We start from the raw sequence: 22,997 nt of genomic DNA on the forward strand, positions 1-22,997 counted from the left end.
CATGTATCGATGAGGGTGCACGTGCACCCGGTAACATTTTTAAGCAATTCGTATACATACATACATACATACATATATATATATATATATATATATATATATATATATATATATATATATAATTGTGCACCCTAACAACTAAAAGTCGTTGTGGGTGCACTAGTCGAACGCTTCAGCTCGCTTTTGTAAGTTCTTCTTTATAAGCGTATTATTTTTTGCAATAATTAGTTATTGATTCTTGTGATCTGAGATGAATAGATTTTTGACGAAAAATAATTCTTCTCAACCAAGTGCTAATTTTAGAGACAATTCTTTGCGTTTTATTGAGTTTGGTTTGCAGTCACTTAAACCAGATCCTGAAGAAAGAATATCCATAAAAAATATAGCCCTAGAATGCGAGATGAAGTGAGAAAACATTATATTCAACAAGGGCCTTGTCAACCGGATATTAATGATAATTGAATATCCTCAAAGTATATTCGAGATGGAATACGTCGATTTTCTATAATATTCTTGATAAAAAGTAGATTGTTCTTTTTTCTAATTATAAAATAATAAATTCACTATTGAAATTTATTGGGGCCTCAAACTTTTGGAGGCTTAAGAAGGCTTTGCTAATGTCACCACTATGCCACTCTAACCTTACCCTTGAGTCACTTTTAGTAGTACCCCCCAATCTTCAAATCTTGGGTTCGCCTTTGCTCTTGAATAATATTTATCTTCTAGTTTCTTGTTTCGTTGTTGCTTCTATTGTGTCATTGGTCTTCTGATGCTTAATTATCGCCTAACAAAAATGGTTCTGTCGTGCATAATCCTTAAGGAGTTTCTTAGTCGCACAGGATGTCATCTCATCAAATTGATCTTCGACTACAAGAACTATTGGAAACCCTTCATTATATTCGTTTTTATTGTTTTCATTTTACTTTTTTTCAACTATTGCTTTTGTATTTGTAGTTGACTTTCAACTAGTTCCTCAAATCTCATCTTTATTTAATATAATGTTCATTTGATCTATGAATTGTATGAAAATAGTTATATCGATAGAGATTGGAGATTCGATCATACCCTATCCATAATTCTATACAAAAACAGGAGTGATGTAGACCAAGTTAATTTCAACAATAAGTAAAAGGGAAATTTGAAATCAGTTATTAATGTTGTAGTAATGACAAATAGCATAAAGATATTGTGTAATTCTTGGTAACAACATCAAAATTGGCAAGTATATAACATGTGTGTAGAATAAAGTTTACACTAGTCAAATATCATATCGTTTATATTATTGATCTGACGGATATTAGGTATCTATTATGTTGATTATTAGTGATTACTAATTAAGAAATCAATTGATTGAAGAAATATTTGTAATTTTGAAGAAAACAAGACAATGAATGAATGTCTTTACGTGATTTGAGCAATAAATTTCATAACAAATGTTAAAAGTAATTGATTGACAGAGTTATAATTACACTTTACGCATGTTGCTCCTATGATTCTTATTACATTACACTTGCATATAATCCTCTTCTACAATATAAACACCTCTTTCAATTATGTTTAACTATTACAATCTCACTAATTAATATACCTCTTCTTCTTTTATGATTAGTGGTGATATTATAAGCTTAAGATATAAAAATTGTTGAAAAATAACTATTTTCGATCAACTATATTGACTAGTGACCATCACTAAACCAATTTGGCCTCTTGTTTAGATGAAAATGAACGAATCATGATCATTTTATGTGAAAATATAAGTTAGGTGTAATACCTCGTACCTTCTAACACATGTACAACTAAGTGAACTAAAAAAAAATTCAACTCGAGATAGAGAAATGTGGTATTTGGTGTTAAAATCAAAAGTAGTCAAGTGCGTATTAGTGTTAAGGTCTTGTAAAGAGAATACGATTGGAAAAATAATGTAAAATAAGTGAGGTGCTTGCTTGACTAAATTATGCTAGTAGATGACAAGTAGGTATATCACCTACTTAAGGTATATGGACCAAGTTAAAAGGACCAAGTATGTGCATCACCTACTTTAAATAATGAGTTGTATGGAGGACCTACATTAAATGATCAATTTGAGGCCCAATCTGTCCAAAAGAAGGGGGGAATGAAAATAATGGAAGTCCAAAGCCCAATATGTCCAAGCCCACAAGAAATTTGAATGGAAAAAGTAGGTGCAACACCTTCTTAAATTAAAGACGAACGGTTGTTGAAAATGAACTACAGGAGAGGGGGCAAAAGAGAACCTATTAAAGCAACAAAAAAAAACTAACACAAATGTTTCATTTTCTCTCATCCAAATTTCAAGTCTCTCAAGCTCATATATTTCCTCTCTCTCTCTCTCTCTCTCTCTCTCTCTCTCTCCCTCAAGATGAAATAGCCGCCGAAACATTTCATTTAGGGTTCTAATTAGTATTTTTCATATTTTTTCTTCCAAAGCAGCCACAAGATCACCTTCTCTTATCCATGGTTTCAAGTATATTGAAGATTTATTCTAGGGGAATGAAGTAGAGAGAGATATAGGTGTTGGCAACAAAGGTATTGTCTCTCTCTTACAAAGATTAAGGTAAAACTTTCATGCTATAAGCTTGGTTATTTCCCTCATTTTCATGTGATACTTGTGTTGATTTTCCTCTCCTATTTTGTGGTTTATAAAAGGTTACAAACACAATAACTTATGGAGAATAACATATTAATACAGCCAAGGTAAGGTGTTGCCATAGATCTCATGGAACGGTGATTGAATGTCGTGAATTCAAGTCTTTTGATTGTCTTGGGGTGTTGAGGAGTGTATAATGATATGGGTTCATTTATGAGAGTTCATGGATGGACTTAAGAGTGTTTGGTTATACTTTTTACAGGAAAGATTCATAGATTGTGGCAATACTCCATTAAAGTTGAAATTTTTATAAGCACATTGTCAGCCCCATATAGATATATATATATATATATATATATATATATATATATATATATATATATATATATATATATATATATATATATAAATGATGAAGTCCAAGGAGTGCCAAAAAAACCTCATGAAAGTTTGTTCCATGTAAATAACTATAGCAAAAAGAATGTGTGGAAGAACACTTTTAATTAAAAGGATTATGGGCTTGATATCGGGTTACTGTTTTGATGAGTTAAAATATCTCCAGTTGGTTGGTTAGCTACTAGTATAGCCTTACTAATTGTTTGTTGTAGATGAAGATTATCATATCAAAGGAAAGGTTGACACTTCGTAAGCTATATGAATTGGGAATTGGGGTATGTAATGCTATTTGATTCCATATCTTTTGACATGAAATCCTATATTCCGTGTACCAACAAATTGAGATCTCTAAGTGATCCTCATGGTAAAAGATACAATGTGAGAGTTTACAATATCCAAAGTAGCTAATGATCTTCCTAATACTGTCCAAATTTTGAAAAGTTTGTCAAACTACTTCTATATGTGTTCATTATCAAATATTGATGTGTTTATACTTTCAAAGTACTATTTTGACAAAGGTACCTTAAACAATAAGTTGTGTGAGCTATCCACCAAGTAAAATGAGATTCATTGAGACAATAAGATCCTACATTATACATGTTACAAATATTTATATGTCAGATTCAAATTATGTTCATTATTCATTTTACATGTCCTTACTTGAAATGTTTAATCCTTATTTTGGTTCTTTCATATGCTTCATTAGTAAAGATGATTATGCACTCTTTCATTTGACATTGTCTACTATGTTTTTAGCTATCGTATCATCTTATATAGTCATTGTTTTTCTATTTGAGGAGGTATAGTCTCTATTACAGATGCATGTATGTCCCCATGTGAAATGTCCAAATGTGTTTTAAATAAAGCATCTTCTAAGCAAAATCACGTGTTCACTTGTTATGCACCTTAATAACTCATATTCTGCATGTCACTACTTGCCTCACACCTTCGTGGATCATCTGTATGTATTCTTAGTGCCCAATGATTTTAATGAGTCATGTAAGTTCCTAAATATCACAATAAAGTTATATTTGCTTCATATATCATTATTCCTATCTCTAATAATTTATTCAGGTGTCTATATCACTGGCATATAAACATAAATCTCAAAGAGTTATGAACATTAAAGAATAATCTCAAAGATTAAAGATACAAGGTAAAGTGAATCTATATAATTATGTTTGGAAACTCAAGGATCAAAATACTTAGCATGGGCAATACTGATTCTTGTACTTCAGGGTGAACACTCAAGGGTGGTAATACCTAGCATGAGATGATCCCAATCTATATTATTAAAGGTGACGACAATCTAGGGGCTAAAAGGTTAGCATGGGTCAATCCCTATTTGTTTATTTATGTGGACCGCATCCCAGAGGGCACAATGAACCTAGTCCAATTTGGTGTTAAGTCTACTCTCAACTAAATGTAAAGTTATAATGCAATTGAAATACTGAGTAGCTCAAAATACTGACATGCTATTTGACAATGCCATAAAAATATATAGAAAGATGTGGCATTCAAATTCTAAAGAATGATTTTCTGACTGATATGCCTAGAAAGTAAAATCCATGAGTAATGATATTAATATAATCTAGATTTCTTAATTTTGTTCATGGAATTATGAAAATATCCTAAGAAACATGTTATTTAGATCGTGAAAACTATAACAGCTGAAATCACAAGGAATCACCAAGGTTTTGGAAATCGTAGGGGTAAACAATTTAAGAGAAAATGAATAACTAACTAAATTCTAGGGACCTAATGGGTGAAAGGAACCCACTAGTGAAATCCCACATACCTGGTGACAGAAACTACAGAAAAATCTTTTGAATTTTGAGGTTGAACTTGAAGAAAACCTCTCTTGTTCTATGGGAAACTATCACCTCTTTTCTCTTCTTTTTGTTCTAAGTTAGATGATTTTTTTGGAGAATGGGGATTCTGGGTAGTTTCTGAGTAGATTATTAGACTTAAACTGGGTAAAACAATGTATTTTAAGTAGCAAACACATAGGGGAAAAGACCAATGCGACCCTGACTTAAAAGCCAATGAAGTGGCTCCAAGACAAGTTTCACATGTCATTTAAAGCACCACGACCCTTCGAGTGGGTTGTGAAGATGCTCTGTCCGATAGGGATTCACAATTTTGAGAATAACTTTTTACTTTGAGCTTGTAAATTAGGAAAACTTAGTGTCTTTGGAAAGAAGATTTAGAGATATTTAATTTGATAGGTAATTGGCCACCTAATTCATTTTGTGCTGAAAATATATGATTATTTGAAGTTAACTCTAAACTCTAAGTCTAACAAGTCTCCTTCATAGATGACTTTACGGTTCATGTGGAGCTTCACAGACCGTTTAGACATACTTGGTCCTTAACTTGTGACTAAGGAAGAACCCCTTTTGATTGACCCACTTGACGACATGTCATCATCACCACAGACCGCCTAACTGTGTGTTAAGGTGGAGCCTGTCTAGAAAGTTTTGAAAAACCTACCATGAGCACATTAATGGACCATGTTCTCCTTCACGGCCCGTGTAGGGCTACTTGGAGGGTTTCACAGTCTAATTTTGGGCTTGTGGGTTGCCTACTTGACCCCTTTCTAGGTTTTCTTGGATCTAAAATGTTATAACTATGCTCATCAAGATTTATAATTATCACAGTTACATGTACTATAAGCACAAGTTATAAATTGGTTCTCTTGGATCTTTAGGGAATCAGGTGTTTGTCCGTCTCAATGGGACTTGGCGCGTGACGTTAGAAATTCAAATGACTTTTTTAGTTAGAAGTATGAAATGTCACAATAAGTCAAATCTATCAACAAAAGTATTGATGTATTTTATGTTGTTCCCACGTGTTCTAAGGAACCACGTTCTTCAACAACTAAATAAAAAGTAAGTGCGGAATTTAAATAAATCAACACATTACATGAAAAAATTCCACTCTCGTGAGTTTAAAAGCCATGCCTTACCCCCCCCCCCCCCAATTACCAGTAATTTTGAGTTTGCAATATTTTAAGGAGCTAACCATTATAACAGATAATTAAGAATCTAATCACTATAACACCTTATCCCCTCTCTATAATATGGTTCGATTGTATGCGTAGACGTCACATAAATAACTTTACCCATTGTTGGATCCCTTACAATACAAATCAACTTAAGATCTAGAATTTACAAACACTCAGCAAATCAATTAAATAACTAGAACCGTTATATATATTTCCTGATATGAACATGTTATATGCAATGTTGTTAATTGACTTTCTCACAGAAGACACATATAATTATCTTGTTATGTGATCTTTATTTGTGTGGATGACTTCAATGTAATCAAATTGGTGTTTTATATAGGAGTAGATAGGCATTTTTATCTTCCCAATTCAACACGAATTTGATCAAGGCTTTCTAAGATTTTAATCATTGTTTGACTTGGTTTGTTTTATGCCTTTGTTGTCTTAAGTGACTTAGCTAGTGGATCCACATACAAATAATGATATGATAAAAGTTTTATCTTGGAAAGTAAATTCTCTTTTTTCGATGCAGCAATTACAATAGATTCCATGTTATAGCTCATTTGGTCTATTGTAACTTAAAGATAATATCCCACAAAAGAACTATGATTTTTCCTTAAAGCCTTCATAATGTATTACTAAACGCTTGACCTTGTCTAATGATTATAATAACTTTGTTTTCTAAGCTTTTAAGTGCTCTACTCGCTTATACATTACAAGTTCTAAGGCTACTATGATATCATGTCTACGTATATGGATATTTTTTCATACTTGGTATTCATGTACTAATGCATATTTGTACCTATATTGTTTTATAATTTACCCCCCCCCCCCTTAGATTTGGATTGCTAATAGATATTGTATTGGTGAGTCCTCATACTCAAAGAGCAAATCAATGAAGATTATTTATTGCTTTTAGTGTTCACTTTTTAGACTTTGTGTGTTTTGTATGAGTTACATACCAATCACTCTTATGTTATTTTACAAAGATTTGTGAAGACATAGTTATAATTATACATTTATGTTCAACTCTCTTGAAGCTTCCTACCACTAAGCTTTCTAAGCCTTACAAACTTCATGGTTGAGTGAGTGTAAGGAATTGAGGATTAGTATACAGGTATTGATCAAGTTCCAAGTTAGGAAATACCAGGATACGGTCCTATGTGATGATATCCAATGCAAGTTTATTATGTACTACTCAGGAGACCTTGACAATACAGTCGTTCAACAGAACATGATGGGAGAACCAACACCTATTTACTTCTATCGAATGTACATACATATGTCATTCATCCTATGTCACCATCTCAAGTCAATAAGATGTATCAAAAGATGAGTGAGTTGAGGGATAAAAGGAATAAGGAGGAGGGACATGTGGAGGTCGAGAGCTATGAAGAGGAAGAAATGAGGAAGTTGAAGCATAAAGAGTAAGGGAGGACGTGGAGGTCAAAAGTTTATCACACAGAGGGATCATGCGTTGCAAGCTAACCAATCTAATTCTTCTCTCCCCCATTATATTTCCTTAATTTTGCAAAATTATAATAATGTCCTTCTAAAGGGACTACCAAGTGGATTTCCCCCTATTCAGGGAATTGAACATCAAATTGACTTCGTGTTGGGCTTAGAATGGCCAAACAAAGTGGCTTATAGATGTAATTCGGTGGATATCAAAGAGTTAAAAAAGAATGTCTAGGAACTCCTCAATAAGGGCAATGTGAGAGAAAGTACAAGTTTGTGCACTATTTCGTTTCTCTTGATTCCAAAGAAAGATAGAGCATGGCAAATGTGTGTTGATTGTCGGTCCATCAACAAAATCATCTTAACGTATCTTCATCCTATCTCTAGATTGGATGATATGATTGATGAGCTCAATGATTATTGTGTGTTTTCAAAGATGGCTCATTTTTGTCCCTGTCATAAATGTGATGATGCTTCCAATGTGACATCTTTGTTTGATGAAAATTTTGTTAAATTTTTTAAATACCCACTATGGTGTGATGACACACTTGCCAATGATGGAATTCTCTTTTATGAAAATGATAGTACATTTATTGGAAAGGGTAGTGTTAAGGTGGAAGATGATGCTTATGTTTTTAGAGTTACTTCTTCCTTGAGTGTTCCAATGTTTCAGATGAGTCACGATTCCCTAATATCTAAAGTAAAGTCATGATTCCCTAATATCTAAAGTAGAGGCTAAGCTTTAGAACATCTTGATTGAAGTTCAATTATGTGACACCTCTTTCTACTACATATGATGAGCCTCACACTTTTGAGTGGAGTATGTTTTTAGAAGGTAAGAGTACTAATCAAATAAAAGTGGGTGTACTTGATCCAAGTTTATGGATTTCCTTTGCATTTGACCCTGGTAGTGAGTTGAATTGTGATACTTGTGTGTTGATGCTTGGTCAAGATGAAAAGCATAATGTGGGTGAATCTATTAATACCTTTCCATATGATGAAAATCTTTTCTTAAGGGTTTAAAATCCACTTGAAAGGCCTACATTGTGTACGGGGAAGGGTAGTTTTCTTAAACCCTATTCTTTACTGCCGCTTTAAGGATAATCTTGTTGATGGTGCATCTTATCGGGGTAGGAGCTATTTGTCAGAACAAGGTGAAATTTATCTTAAATTCACCATAATGTCTTTTTGTGTTTTTTCTTGTAAGGTAATGAGTGCTAGAATCCTTGAACTTAGTTGTGATTTTGCATACTGGAACAACTTAGATGACCTTAGTGTACGTGACACATTTCTCTGTTATCTATTTTCATATGATGATACTCATGCTTGTGTGGGTAGCATATTTTATTTTAGTAGTGGTATCAATAGGTCAAATAAGAGTCTTCTTGAATCGATTCTAGGTAATTCCTTCCTATTTGACCCAGTGTTGGTTTAAATTGTGATGAGTGTGGTACTAACACTTCCTTTTTTCATATGATTCTTACTTGGTGTTATTACTTGATCATATGTGCTTGAATGAGGTACGTTTTCCAATTTCTGTGGGAAATACTTTTTACTTGACCCCGCTCATGAATTGGGAATAATTACATTCTTAAAGTTAGCTAGTGAATTGGATGGGATCTTAATTTACGTCAACATTATTTATACCTTTGCACTTAGGTATGAGAGTGTTCATGTGCCACTTGTCTTAAAAGGGGAATTATGCTTGTTGGGATGTGTAACCAATGAGGGTTTACATGTGTGGTTACTCATGTTTATTGGTTCCTTCGCTCTATGCCTTTGTCAAAGTTTCTTACGTAGCCAAGTTTCTCTTGATTTGATGGGTTACAAACCCTTTTTTATCATTTCGATGCTTGGTTATATGTTAAATTTGTGAATCCTTGGTATGGTGATAAAATAGTTATTTCTAATGCTAACCATCATGCCATGAAAATCTTATTATTATTCACTTTCCCTATGGTTTTGCAAGGTTTGGATACGAGGACGAATCCTTCTCAAGAAGAGGAGAATGATGCAATTCATATTGCCTCAAGGCCACTCACTTATAGCCAAGTTTGGGAACTTCAAAGTATTGAAGGATTGTTCACAAGGATAAAGGTTCTTGAGCTTGTATTGATGGCTAACAAAGGGTTTCATGACTTGAAGATCGCATGGGGGAACAAAGGAGGACAATTGACGACACTGCCACTTTTGGTATGAAGGAGCCCGTCGGCGCATTGCTCTGGAGTGGTCATTCCCTTTCATGTACCTCTATGTTATTTTGGTTATGTTTTACTTATAAATAATATTCCATATGTAGCATGTTCCTTTTCTAGGGGCACTACATTTTATGATGTAGGTTCAAATATTAAGTGTGATAGGACTCCACGATATGTTTTGTTAGAAAAAATGAACAAGAATGATAAAAATACAAGGAATCCAAAATAAAACTTGTTTGGCTTAACACGTTAATACGTTTCTTGAAGATAGTTGGAGTCTTTCCCATGAGATTTCGGAAGAATAAATAACAACTCTATCTTCGGAATTCAACTAAGCCACAAAACAAGTAGCATTCAAGAATGTTGCTCTTCTATTCTTGAATTGGTGATTTCACCTTTTGATTAATGTCTCACAAGTGTTTTTCAAGGGAAAGTACTTTTGTTTGAATTCTTTTTATTTTCAACCAAATAAACTCAATTTATTGTAAAAAGGTTTTGTAAGAAAAATACTTTAATTAAATTGTATTTATTATAGGTTCTGAATTAAAAGAAAAAACTTATCTTTCAGAATTCCATAACGTAGAATTAAAAAGCTTCTTCCAAAAGACCCATAACGTAGACTTAAAAACAAAAGTGAATGTTACAATTCACATTATATATTTTGTATATTTCAAAAAACTATTAATGGAAGAATTTGTTTCAAAATTAATTGAACACTAACTCTTACAATCCACCACTTGTTTCAAGAAATTTTATCTTTGAAAATTCCAAAATATTTAGAGACATTAATCTAGCAACATGCATTAATAATGGTGTCTTTTGGACTCGAACCATTAGCGATTGAAGGTTTTCTAAATCTAGACTACTTAGTGAACAAATCTTGAACTAAGTGGTTCATTGAATGAAGTTAGAAAAATACTCCACTATCACTATGTTCCGGTGAAAATCGAAATCCTTTGATACCTTATGGCCATGTGTTCCGAATCCTTTTAGCCAAGTACTTTAAGATTTCCCTGTTAAAATCTTATTGAAGTGGTCTCCACTTCGCACTTAGTGCGGTGAATTTATCAAGAGTAACTTCGCATACTGCGACCAAATAGTCTATGAACTTCATTAACAGAAATTAATATCATCCTCCTTTATAGCAAAATATCGGTAAATCTATCAAGAGTATTCCTACATACTCCAATCGAAATCGATTTATAGACTTATTAAGAGAGTATAATTTCACCCTTCTCTTCAGTAGGAATATCGGAAAAATTTATCAAGAGTTTTCTTACTAACTCCAACTGAGATCAGTCTTACAAATTCAATTAAGAGAAAATAATATCAATCATGCACATCTATTTGTTTCATTTTATTTGAAAATGAGAATTTTATTGATGTGATTTACAATTGTAACTTTACTTGTTTTTCCCCTTTGAACCCACGAGTACATCATTAGGTAGGGTTACCATAAAGTACAATTAATTTACAACAGGCTTTATTCCCATCCCATTACAAGATTCCACCTCTAACTCTTTGCCTAACCCTTTAGATAAAGGATCTGCTAAATTAAATTTGGACTTCACATATTGAAGAGATATCAAGCCTTCCTCCAATAATCTCCTCACATGATTGTGTTTGAGACGAACTTGTCTCGACTTGCTATTGTAGAAATCACTTGAAGCCGAAATATAGCAGTTTGATTATCACAATAGATAGTTAAAGGTGGTACTGACTTACTCCACAAAGGAATATCTATCAACATAGATCACAACCAATCAGCTTCCTCTCCAGCAGAAGACATAGCTATAAATTCTGACTCCATGGTTGAATGAGTAATACATGTCTGCTTCTTTGATTTCCAAGAGATCGCTGCTCCAGCCAAAGTGAAAATCCAAGCAGTAATAGATTTTGATTCATTCGGATCAGAATTCCAAGTAGCATCTATAGCCTTCAAGAATAACGAGAAATGTAGAATAATGTAAGCCAACATTAATTGTACTCTTCTGGTATCTTAAAACATAAATTAATGCATTCCAATGTTCAATGCGGGATTACTAGTAAACTTGCTCAAAGTTCCTATTACATAACTAATATCCGACCTTGTACAATGCATGACATACATAAGACTCCCAACAATCTGAGAATATGTCAGCTGATCAAGAACATCACTAGAAGTCCGCATTAGATTGATGCTATGATCAAATGGTGTAGGAGTAGGTTTGTCGTCAAAGTGACCAAACCTCTTTAGAACTTTCTCAATATGACATAATTGAGTAAGAGTCAAGCCATTCGCTGATCTTATAATTTCAATACCCAAAATTACATCAGCTTCTCCAAGATCTTTCATTTCAAATTGATAAGCTAGAAGTGATTTTGTTTCTTTGACTCTTTCAATATCAGTTCCAAAGATCAACATATCATCTACATAGAGACATATAATAACACTAGATTTTTCTTGAAAATTTTTAATATGAAAATATCACCACCATTCTATTGAGTAGTCATTAAAAATAATTACTCTTCTAAATTTCTCATTCCATTATTTTGGAGCTTGTTTTAATCCATAAAGAGATTTAAGAAGCTTATCAAGTTTGTGTTCTTCACCAGGTATGACAAATACTTTTGGTTGTTTCATGTAAACTTCTTCATCTAGATCATCATTTAGAATTCCAGTCTTCACATCTATTTGATGTATTACCAGACTATGAATTGCGGCTAAAGCAATCAAGATTCGAATAAAAGTCATTCGAGTTACAGGTGCAAAGGTATAAAAATAATCAATATCTATAAATTGACTAAAACCTTTTGCTACCAATTGAGCTTTGTACTTTTCTAAGGTACCATCATATTTTTTCTTTCTAAAGATCTATTTACAACCAATAGATTTACATCAAGGAGGGAGGTATGATCAAATCCATGTATTGTTTAACATAATAGAGTGTATTTCATCATCAATAGTTTCACGCCAGAAAGGAGCATCATGTGAATTCATTGCTTCGACATAACTTTCAGGATCCCTTTCAACTAAATAGACATAAAAATTTGGTCCAAAGTTGGTTTGGCTGATCTTGCACTACGTCTTAGTTGACTTTCTTCCTAAGGTTTAACTATTTTTTTAAGAGGAGATATAGAAGAACTTGTATTTTGTTCAAAAGATTCTTTTTTCTAGGAAATATATGCTCAAAAAAGGTATCATGCAACGATTTAATAATTGTGTGAGGGCTTGGAGTCTCAAGATTCAAAAATATATAAGCCTTACTAGTTTGTGAATAACTAATAAATACATAATTTAATTTTTCTATATCCGATCTTAGTCAATTGTTGATCTAGTAATCTAACAAGAGCCAAACAACCCTACACTTAAAAATAATTTATATTTGACTTTCGATTCTTCCAAAGTTCATATGGATATGAATCACGTTTCTTGGAAGGAATTCGAATCAAAATATAACATGTAGAAAATAAGGCTTCGGTCCATAAATTTTCAGTGATACCAGATCCATAAAGCATAGAGTTAACCATTTCAATGAAAGTTTTATTTTTTCTTTACGCTACACCATTTTGTTGTGCTGTATAAGACATAGTCAATTGTTTCTCAATGCCTTTTTTTCACAAAAATTAATAAAATCTGATTTTAAATATTCTCCACCTCTATCGTATCTAATTGATCTAATCTTAAAACTCAATTTATTTTCAACTTCTGCTTTATATGTTTTAAAAGTCTCACATGTCTTATCTTTTGTTTTTAAAGGAAAGAGATATATACCTTGAGTAATTGTCAATGAAAGTGATAAAATATCTTTTTCGATGACGTGATAAAATATCTCTTTCCATGAAGTGATAAGTAATCCATTTCACAAATATCAGTATGGATTAACTCCAAAAGTGTGGATATCCTTTCAACATGCTTAAAAGATTTCTTTATTATTTTATATGTACTACAAGTAATACATTTAGCAACATGATCCTTTGCACAATCTTTAATTAATCCATTTTTCATCATAAGTTGAATGGATCTAAATTTCACATCACCAAGACGTTCATGCCATAAATCTAAAGACTCCACAACATAGGCAGAAATATTTTCATTTTCAATTTTGAGTTTGAACATGCTATTTGTAGCATAAATTTTTCCAACAAACATGCCTTGTTTAGACAAAATAAATTTATCTGCCTCAAAAATAATTTTAAAACCATGCTTTGAAAGAAGCTTACCTGACACCAAGTTCTTTCGAATATCAGGAACATGCAATACGTCTATCAATGTGACCATCTTTCCGGAAGTGAATTTTAGTTCAACAGTTCCCTTTCCCACAACCTTAGCAGAGGATGAGTTTCCCATATGCAAGACTTTATCGCCCCCCACTAATTCATAGGTCATGAAATAATTTCAATTACCTGATGTATGATGAGTTGCATCAGTGTCTATCCACCATTCTTCTTGATCTCCCGTTAAAAATGCTTCTGTGACCATTGCTATCAGTTCATTTTTTGTATTGTTATTTGCCTTTTCTTTCTTCTTTTCAGCTTTAAGAATTTTACAATCACGTGCATAGTGACCAATTTTATGACACTGATAACATTCAATCAACTTAGAATTAGAATTAGTACGCTTGAAATTTTTACTCTTCTTTGCCTTCAAAAATTCATTATTTGCAGGTTCCTTTTTTATCTTTTCTTCAACAACACGAGCTTTCATGATGGGTTTTTTCAAGAGGTTATTGTCACGATATCATATCTCTTGTTCAATTTGAAAGTGTTGCAATAACTCTTCAAGAGTCAAATCTTCTTTCTTGTGTAAAAGTTCTCTTATGTACTCTTTCCAAGATAAAGGAAGTTTTGAGACAATAGCACCAGCATGAAAGTTTTCATCAAGATCAATTCCAGATATAGCAATTTTATTAGCTATAAGTTGAAATTCTTGTACATATTCAGTGATTGACTGGTCATCAACCATTTTGAACTCCATATAATTTGAAATAAGAAATTTCTTTGAACTCGCCGCTTCTACTAAATGAATAGCTTTAAGAGTATCCCAAATCTCCTTAGCAAATTTGCACTTAATATAATATTTATTGGACATTCTTTCAAGAATATAATTCTTGCATAAGTAATCATCATCTTGCCATTTGGCAATTTGTTCTTTAATTAAAGTAGCCTCGTCCGCTGCTACCTCAGAACCAGGAGCGTTAGGACAAGGTTTCTCAAGAACATATGCCAATTTTAATCGTCTTAAAAAGAATTTCATCTTTCCACCCCATCTAGGAAAGTCTTTACCATCAAATATTTCAAAACCAGGATTAGGAAAATATGGAATAATGTTCATTATTGATGTGGATGTCATAGTGACAATTATCTTCAAATTGTTAGAACAAATGAACAGGAATGATAAAAATACAAGGAATCCAAAATAAAACTTATTTGGCTTAACACATTAATACGTTTCTTGAAGATAGTTGGAGTCTTTCCCACGAGATATCGAAAGAATAAATAACAACTCTATCTTCGGAATTCAACTAAGCCACAAAACAAGTAGCATTCAAGAATGTTGCTCTTCTATTCTTGAATTGGTGATTTCACCTTTTGATTAATATCTCAGAAGTGTTTTTCAAGGGAAAGTACTTTTGTTTGAATTCTTTTTCTTTTCAACCAAATAAACTCAATTTATTGTAAAAAGGTTTTGTAAGAAAAATACTTTAATTAAATTGTATTTATTATAGATTCTAAATTAAAAGAAAAAACTTATCTTTCAGAATTCTATAACGTAGAATTAAAAAGCTTCTTCTAAAAGACCCATAACGTAGACTTAAAAACAAAAGTGAATGTTACAATTCACATTCATGTATTTTTTATATTTCAAAAAACCTTTAACGGAAGAATTTGTTTCAAAATTAATTGAAACACTAACTCTTACAAGTTTTTCACAGATTCAACTCTTGGTGAACCGTACTTGATCTTTGGGCACAATTTTCTTACTTAACATTATTAGCTTTTAGGCATACTAGATCCTTGTCCCAATAAACATTGTTATTCACGATATGCTTTATAGGCCTTGTAGACCAATTGTTCAATGATAAAAATGTTAACAGGATTTGATTTTGGCTGATGTCTTAATGTATTTAAACTAAAAAAAGGTATATATGAAGGGAACTCTTTCAAAGATTTACATTATGGATTTATCTCATCTTATTTCATGTATGACTGAAGTATATATCATATAGATTTGATTCGCTTGGTCAAGTTGAGGCACAAAGTTCCAATTTTCCTAGGCCAAGGTTTGGGTTGTGACAAATATTATATTACAACACTAGGTTCAAATATCCGAGAAAGTCTATGTCTACTTATGGGTGTGTAGACTCACATGCTTATAATTAGGAGCCTGCAAGATATTCAGAAAATGTGACCCTATTTTTCGTATGCTTGATCATGCATTAGTGACATGCCTTAAGAATTGCTTCTAATTTGTATGTTACTGTGTTTCTTTCAAAAATGCCTGCGAAAAAATCAACTCATAAGTCAGAATAGACATACTTATCCATAAGTGAACTTCAATGGGTTGTCTAAGACTCACGGAGTTCTAACTACGACCATCATCTGGCCATACACCTTAGACTTCATTTTCACTACCCACTGAAAGTCCTACGAATTGTCCCTACAATACATATGCCACCACCAAGTTCTTTTGATATCGACATAAGGGGATCCATTCAATTGCTCAACTAGCTTGTTATTGGGGGCAAAACCTTTAAGGTGCTCAAAATGGGTCAGCATGTTTTAGAATTAAGGAATTGGTTTATATGAATCCTTAAGTTTTCAAGGGGTCTAACCTCGAATAGGATCCCCAAAACTTAATCAATAGGATATTGAGCCTTTTTGAGTCATTCATGTTATTGAGCAGAGAAAGTTATGAGAAGATTCGCGAGAAGGGGATACATCTTCCATAATCTAGAAAGAGTTTGTATGAGCCTTTTGTTGATAACTTTTTACCCTTAGATATTAGGGATACCAAGGTGGATGAGTTTGTAGTACACGATGTGACAGATTATGTCTTGCTTCCCAATTTGCTCCTAGATTAGTTTGTACTATGCAAGTGAGGATGTGTTGAGTTGTGCTCATACATGGATCCTATATGGTGAGCTAGTGTTTACAACAGTTTTGGACGAATATATGATATTTCTAGGTTGATGGATTTTCTACATCAAATGAAAGAGATTATAAGTTGAAGGTTATTTATCCAATAACGATAAGGTGAATAATAAGAGGGACATATCAATTAACAATAATTGAGGATGTTAGGAAGTTAGTGGAAAGTTCTTCTTTAATATAGCATCATCAAGACCTTTCACCTTATGCGGCTAATGCACCATCTATGATATAAGAGACCCAAATATGATTAGAAAGTTCAGACTGGTCATGGATAGAGTTTCAGAGCACTAAGATTACAGTCACATAAAAACATAGTTCATAATAATTTACAATATCCTCCATGTAATAAATATGGTGAAGGACATTTAGGAGGAGTGAAATGGCTCAGACGTGATATTCTCTACTTTGGGCCTAGGCTCGCCAATTTTAAAATGTGTCACTAGTTAGTTAGGCATGCTTACTTATATACCCAACATCTCTCATGTGTTTTGCTGATGTGGAACTTTTTATCTTAAGTTGGAGCGTCACAAGGAGTGTCATTTGTGTATTTTAACACCCCGCATTAGAATATTAAGGTCGTAAAGAATTTTTCAAGGCTAATCAAGATTCAAAATTTCTTGGATTTGTCTGGATATTATATGATATTTGTAGATGATTTTCCTCTATTTCTTCCCCATTGACCAAACAGACTTAGTAAAACACCAAGTTCCAATGGTTAGATAGGTGTGAGGAAAGTTTCCAAAAGCTAAAAACTCTGTTGATTTTGGCTCTTGTTTTCTCCTACCACATGGAATCGATAGGTTCATAGTATATTCTGATGTTTTAGGAATAAGTATTGGGTATGGTCTGATACAATATGTGAATGTAGCAACTTACACTTCTAGGCAATGCATTAATCATGAGAAGAACTATCAAATTCGCTATTTAGAGTTAGTTATGTAGTGCTTTCGTTGAAGATTTGGGACCATTATCTATATGAAGTTCATGTTGATATCTTCACTAATCATAAAATCCTTTATAACATTTTCAAGTAAAGAGATTTGAACCTCAACTAAAGGAGATGAATTGAGTTGCTTAAGAAATATGATATTGACATTGTCTATCATCCGAGAAAAGCAAATATGATAGTTGATGCTTATATACATCTCTACATGGGAAATTTATCTCATATGGAGGAATTCAAAAAGGAAATGACAAAAGATATCCATCGATTAGAAAGTTGGTTGTTATTACGATGGGTATAATTTTTTTACCTTTTATTATGGGTTGCTAAAACCCAAAGTCTAATGGTGTAATTATGGGGTTTGGTATTGATTTAATGTAGTGGTATTGTGTTTTGCTCTATCTTATTATTGTTTAAGGTTGCAAACTTAGAGGGTATCTGAATTGACTTAAAAGTTGGTCAAACTTACTTTGAAGTTAGCTTTTGACTTCTGAAAGTATTTAGCAAATATAAAAAATAATTTAAATAAGTCAAAATTGACTTAAAATAAGGTAGGAAGTGTTGGCAAGGTAAAATATGACTTAAAATAAGTCAAAACCAAAAGTAGGTCTCCCCTACTTTTTTTTTAACTTAAAAGTCATTTCAGTTTGACTTTTTATTATTGACTTAAAAGCTACTTTGTAAGTCAATCCAAACAAACTCTTAATCCTATTTTTTTTAGGAAAAATTACTTAACTACCCACCACTTATTATCATATTTTCCCTACCATTTTAAGAAATATAAAAAAAATCCCTTATTTTGCTCCATCATTCCTTTTTCCAAATACATTAATTAAAAATCTCATACCTTGAACTTCTTTTTTTCATGTCACAAATCTCTCTATAATTACATCAACTAATCTATTTTTAATTTCAAATCTTTTTTCTTTCAAATTAATCTATTTTTGAACTTCAAATCTTTTCTTTTTTCAATTAATGATTTCAAGTTATTCAAGACCAGCCATTGCACAGCCACATTATCAAAGATACGTATGTTTGATGTATTCATTTATTTTGATTCTTAAATTAGTCTTTGTTAATGTTATCATCAATCCTATACATGACTACTACAATAGCCTTTGTTTTATGCACTATATCATGTTCATATTTAAGGTATTGATACATAACTCAAATGTTGTTAAATATTCAAAACTGTCTATCATTTCAATATAAATATATTTGATACATAAAATTTGTGTTATGTATCACACACAAAAGAAACTATGTTAGAACAATTACATGTATAATGCATTTTTTTTAATTTTAAAATATAGTATAACACAAATAAAATAAGATACATAAATAATAATGTATCATGCACTAATTTTTTGAGTATGATACGTATATTTGAATTTATACTAAATGTACCCGATATATAGCAATTATAAAACAGTAACGTATCGATCTCAAATCTAACATGTTATGACCAACAATTACTTATTTAATTTATCTAGTAGAAATGCAACAATTATATATTTAAACAAGATACATAAATAGAGTAATGTATTGATAATATCCATCTCGAAACACAATTCAATAAACAATCACACAATATTATAAAAGGGATATATGATCCATCAAAGTTATGTATATCTTCAGTCTTTTTGTCTGTCGTATTAATGCACAACAATTACATTGAAAATTCAGACTCTTGTTTCTTCACCTCAAAATGTATCGGATGTAACACTTCGAAAATCCAAGACGTGTTCTAGAGCCTAACATAAGTGTTATAAGTTCTAGACACTGTTTAAAAGGTCTATTTGAATGAATATAAGTCATTTAGGAAGTCTAGAAACCAAAACGTCCAACAACGTCCATGACGTCCGGAAAGTAGTTTAAGGAGGTACTAGCGCGCCTTAACCTTTTAACTAGCTTTTAGGAGTCAGAAATTCATGAAAATTGGTGGAAGGGTGTCTAACATGTGTTTAAGTTTATTTAGGGTCGAAATTTCCGGATACGACTGCACAAGAACCAACCAAGGGCCCTTGAAAAGGACCCTTGCATTTTGGGGTCAAGCATGCCTGGCAGTGTTCACCTAAGAAGGCAGACGACGGGGTGTTGGTTGATCGTCAAGGCGTCGATGCCATCCGTCGACCAAAACTTAGACAAATCCTTGAAGGACCCTAATTTCATAGTCTTTGAATCGAAAACAGATGTGCATCATGGAAGGGCACAGTGACCGTCGATTCACAGACGGACTGTTAATCGGGGTCTCGTCTGTGAGGGCTGTGAACTGCTGCACGTTTTTAGTTGGTTCTAATTAATTGATTAAGTGGTTAGGTAATCATTTAGGGTATTAATAAAGCATAATTAATTTAATTAACCCCCTCCCCATATAAAGACCCCAACCCCATTAGAAGAATCACAACTCATAAAACAAAACTATCTTCCTTCTCTCTTCTTTCTCTCTCTATTGGAAGGCACCATTGAAGACCAAGCTTGGAGAGGTTTTAGGGGCTGTAAAGGGGAGATTTCACCATAAATTCTTCATCAAACATTAAGATATGGGATGTAATTCACCTTTGAGACCTCTTTCCTCAAAGGGTTCCTTCAAAATTGATTTTCAAAGTTGAGTTTTCAAGTAGGTTTTCATCCAATACGAAATTGATGTTATGAATTGTTTTGTTTATGATTTATTTTGGATATTATGAATATATTAAAATGTATTCTAACCTAATTATGATATATCTTGATGGTTTGGTCTAGTTTGTAGAAGATGACCCTTAGCCCTAGGCTTTGATCTTGATATGATTGTATTGTATTGGTTCAATTAACTTGGTTATTGATTGAATTACTACTAGATGATATTTTTATACTAATCATGAATGAATTAGGGTTAATTGTAGTCTTTTTATGCTAGTTCTTGAGAAGATGATCTAGGTTATGAAGTATGTTGTGAATTGACCCAAGTATCTTGTCTTAAGCTATGATCTAGTATTGAATTGTGATGTAGTGATTATTCTAGCCTTGTTATCATATTGGTTATTGACTTATGATGATGCATACCCAAATTAGGTTGAATTGAGGGTTTGTGGTAAGACCTTGATGATGAACTATGAAGGAGACTTGGTAAGTGTTATGATCCCTATCCTTTACTTCAAATTGTGGTTAATTGTAATTAAGTCATGATGTTGTATTAGAGTATGCCTTATATTAGGATATATAGGGTGGTATGATGTTTATTGAAATGTCTTGACTATGGTTGTGAGGAGTTGGCTTAAGATGTAAATGTTATAAGGATGAATGATTTACCATAATGTGCCTTATCATGATGTGCAATGTAAATGTGCTAACTTCACCTATGTGAATTGAAATGAAAGGACAATATTCATGCAATTCCTATTGAGCTATGATGATGATTTTATACAAGGGTTAGACCCTATGACCTATATTAAGTTATGATGATTAATAAAGATATTAAAGACATTTCAAAAGGGACTCTAGTTTAGCATCGAGTGAACTAGAGAAAGAAGTGTCCCTTCCTACATAGGGAAGGTAGGATCACTAATGTACTCTTGAGATTGCAGACTATAGTGCATGCAACATAAAGAGGGTCCCAACTATATCTCCTAGTTCTTGAACTATCTTGCCCCCATAAGAATACTAGCTAGTGGATTCACGTAGTTGCTATGTTTCATGTCTTGGTACTACCTTGGCAAGTAGCCCGCCATTTTTTGGTTTAGGATCTATGACATCGGATTCCAAATTAGCTCATGTGGTCTATGTCGGTTAGAGCAAGATGTTCCCAAAGAGGTAAAATGAATTAAAGGAATGAACTCTAACTAGGATGACCTAAGGGGTTTAGCTTAGTCTAGGTAAGGGTATGAGACTCTACCTAAACATTGCACTAGTTAGACTTAAAGGGAGTCTTAGGAGGATGTTTGTATGTATGAATATGCTTATAATTCTATATGACATGTATATGATGAACTTGTACATTATTGATATTATATGTTTATTGGTGTCACTTATGAATATGTGTTGGTATATATTGTTAAAGTATGATGCTATGTACTCTTAAATATTATGATATGTGAAGTGGAGTGTTGGTCATGATTCTTATTGGGTTACTTGATTGAGTAAGGTTATGGGGTTTTGCTTAGTCATTGCACTTGTTGACTTGATAAGGGTTCATGGTTACTTATCTTGCTTTAGTCATGTTGAAATGTACTCTTATTCATGCATGTTGCAATTATGACTTGATAATAGAGTTACTTGACTGTGTATGCAATTAAATGATATGCATGTTGACTTGACTAGTTTGATGTTGTTGGTCTTGTGATGCACAAGCCTATGGCTTAAGGACTATGTCTTATTGATTTGGTATGGTCTTCTTGAATATGCATAATGTCTTAAAATAACATGTTTTCAAGAAAGGTCCCTTTTTAGCATGATTTGATAATATGTGTGCATATTGTCTCATACTTAGTACAAGTGGCGTACTAGCCCCATTTCTTCTTTTTCTCCAACATTTTAGGTTCCGATCATTGAAGTGATTTTCAAGAAGACTTGAAGAAGGCTTGAATCTCTTGATCATCCAAGTAGGGTAGGTCCTCAATTTCCGAGGGTGATGTCACTATCCAGCTTATGGAGTTGTTTAGTTAAAGACTTCTATGGTTCTTTCTTTTCCATTTAATATGAAACATTGTATAGCCTATGTAAGACATTCTTACTTTGATGTATGGGTTATGCCCAAGTTATTACACTCTTATTAGATGGTTTGAGATGAGACAACTATTATGACTATGTTATTTTCCATATATTTATGTGCAATAAAAGTGGAAGACTAAGTAATCTTCTTATACGAAGGGTCTATGTATACTTGATATATATATATATATATACACTATGCGTATGTAGAGGTCTATGTAAACCTTCGAGTAGATGTAATGAAAAGTTTTAAATTTTCTGCTAAATTTGACCTATTAAATGTAATGATGTAAACTAAGAGGCTAGTCCTAATCCTCAAAGAGGACGCCGACGCCGGTTACGTCTAGGGGCTAAACCCGGGTGTGACATCAGATATCCATTTATCTTGTAATTTTGTCAACAATTTCGCAATTTCAATTAAAAAAAATTCAGTTTTTTAGAAGAATGAGAAGAAGAATGTTGTATTAATATGTAATGTATCTCGAATTCTTATCAACAATTTTGATTCAAAAATTGAGAGTATTGGAAGAATGGAAAGAAGAATTTTGAATTTTGAATTGTGCT

General features: G+C 32.6%; 1 protein-coding gene and 1 long non-coding RNA gene across 2 annotated transcripts; one reads left to right on the top strand and one right to left on the bottom strand.

The window, feature by feature from the left end:
* The first annotated feature begins 2,264 nt into the window (after window positions 1-2,264).
* LOC112942194 (uncharacterized) lies at window positions 2,265-9,920 on the top strand. The gene is made up of 2 exons (XR_003248277.2): window positions 2,265-2,572; window positions 9,439-9,920. It is a non-coding gene; the product is annotated as an uncharacterized lncRNA (long non-coding RNA).
* A 4,467-nt stretch (window positions 9,921-14,387) lies between these two features.
* Window positions 14,388-14,981, bottom strand: LOC101245095 (uncharacterized). The gene has a single exon (XM_004247295.1). It carries the CDS (start codon window positions 14,979-14,981, stop codon window positions 14,388-14,390), a length of 594 nt encoding a protein of 197 aa, XP_004247343.1.
* Between the last annotated feature and the right edge of the window lie 8,016 nt (window positions 14,982-22,997).

The sequence above is a fragment of the Solanum lycopersicum genome, chromosome 9 (assembly GCF_036512215.1).
Source record: "Solanum lycopersicum chromosome 9, SLM_r2.1".
NCBI lineage: Eukaryota > Viridiplantae > Streptophyta > Magnoliopsida > Solanales > Solanaceae > Solanum > Solanum lycopersicum.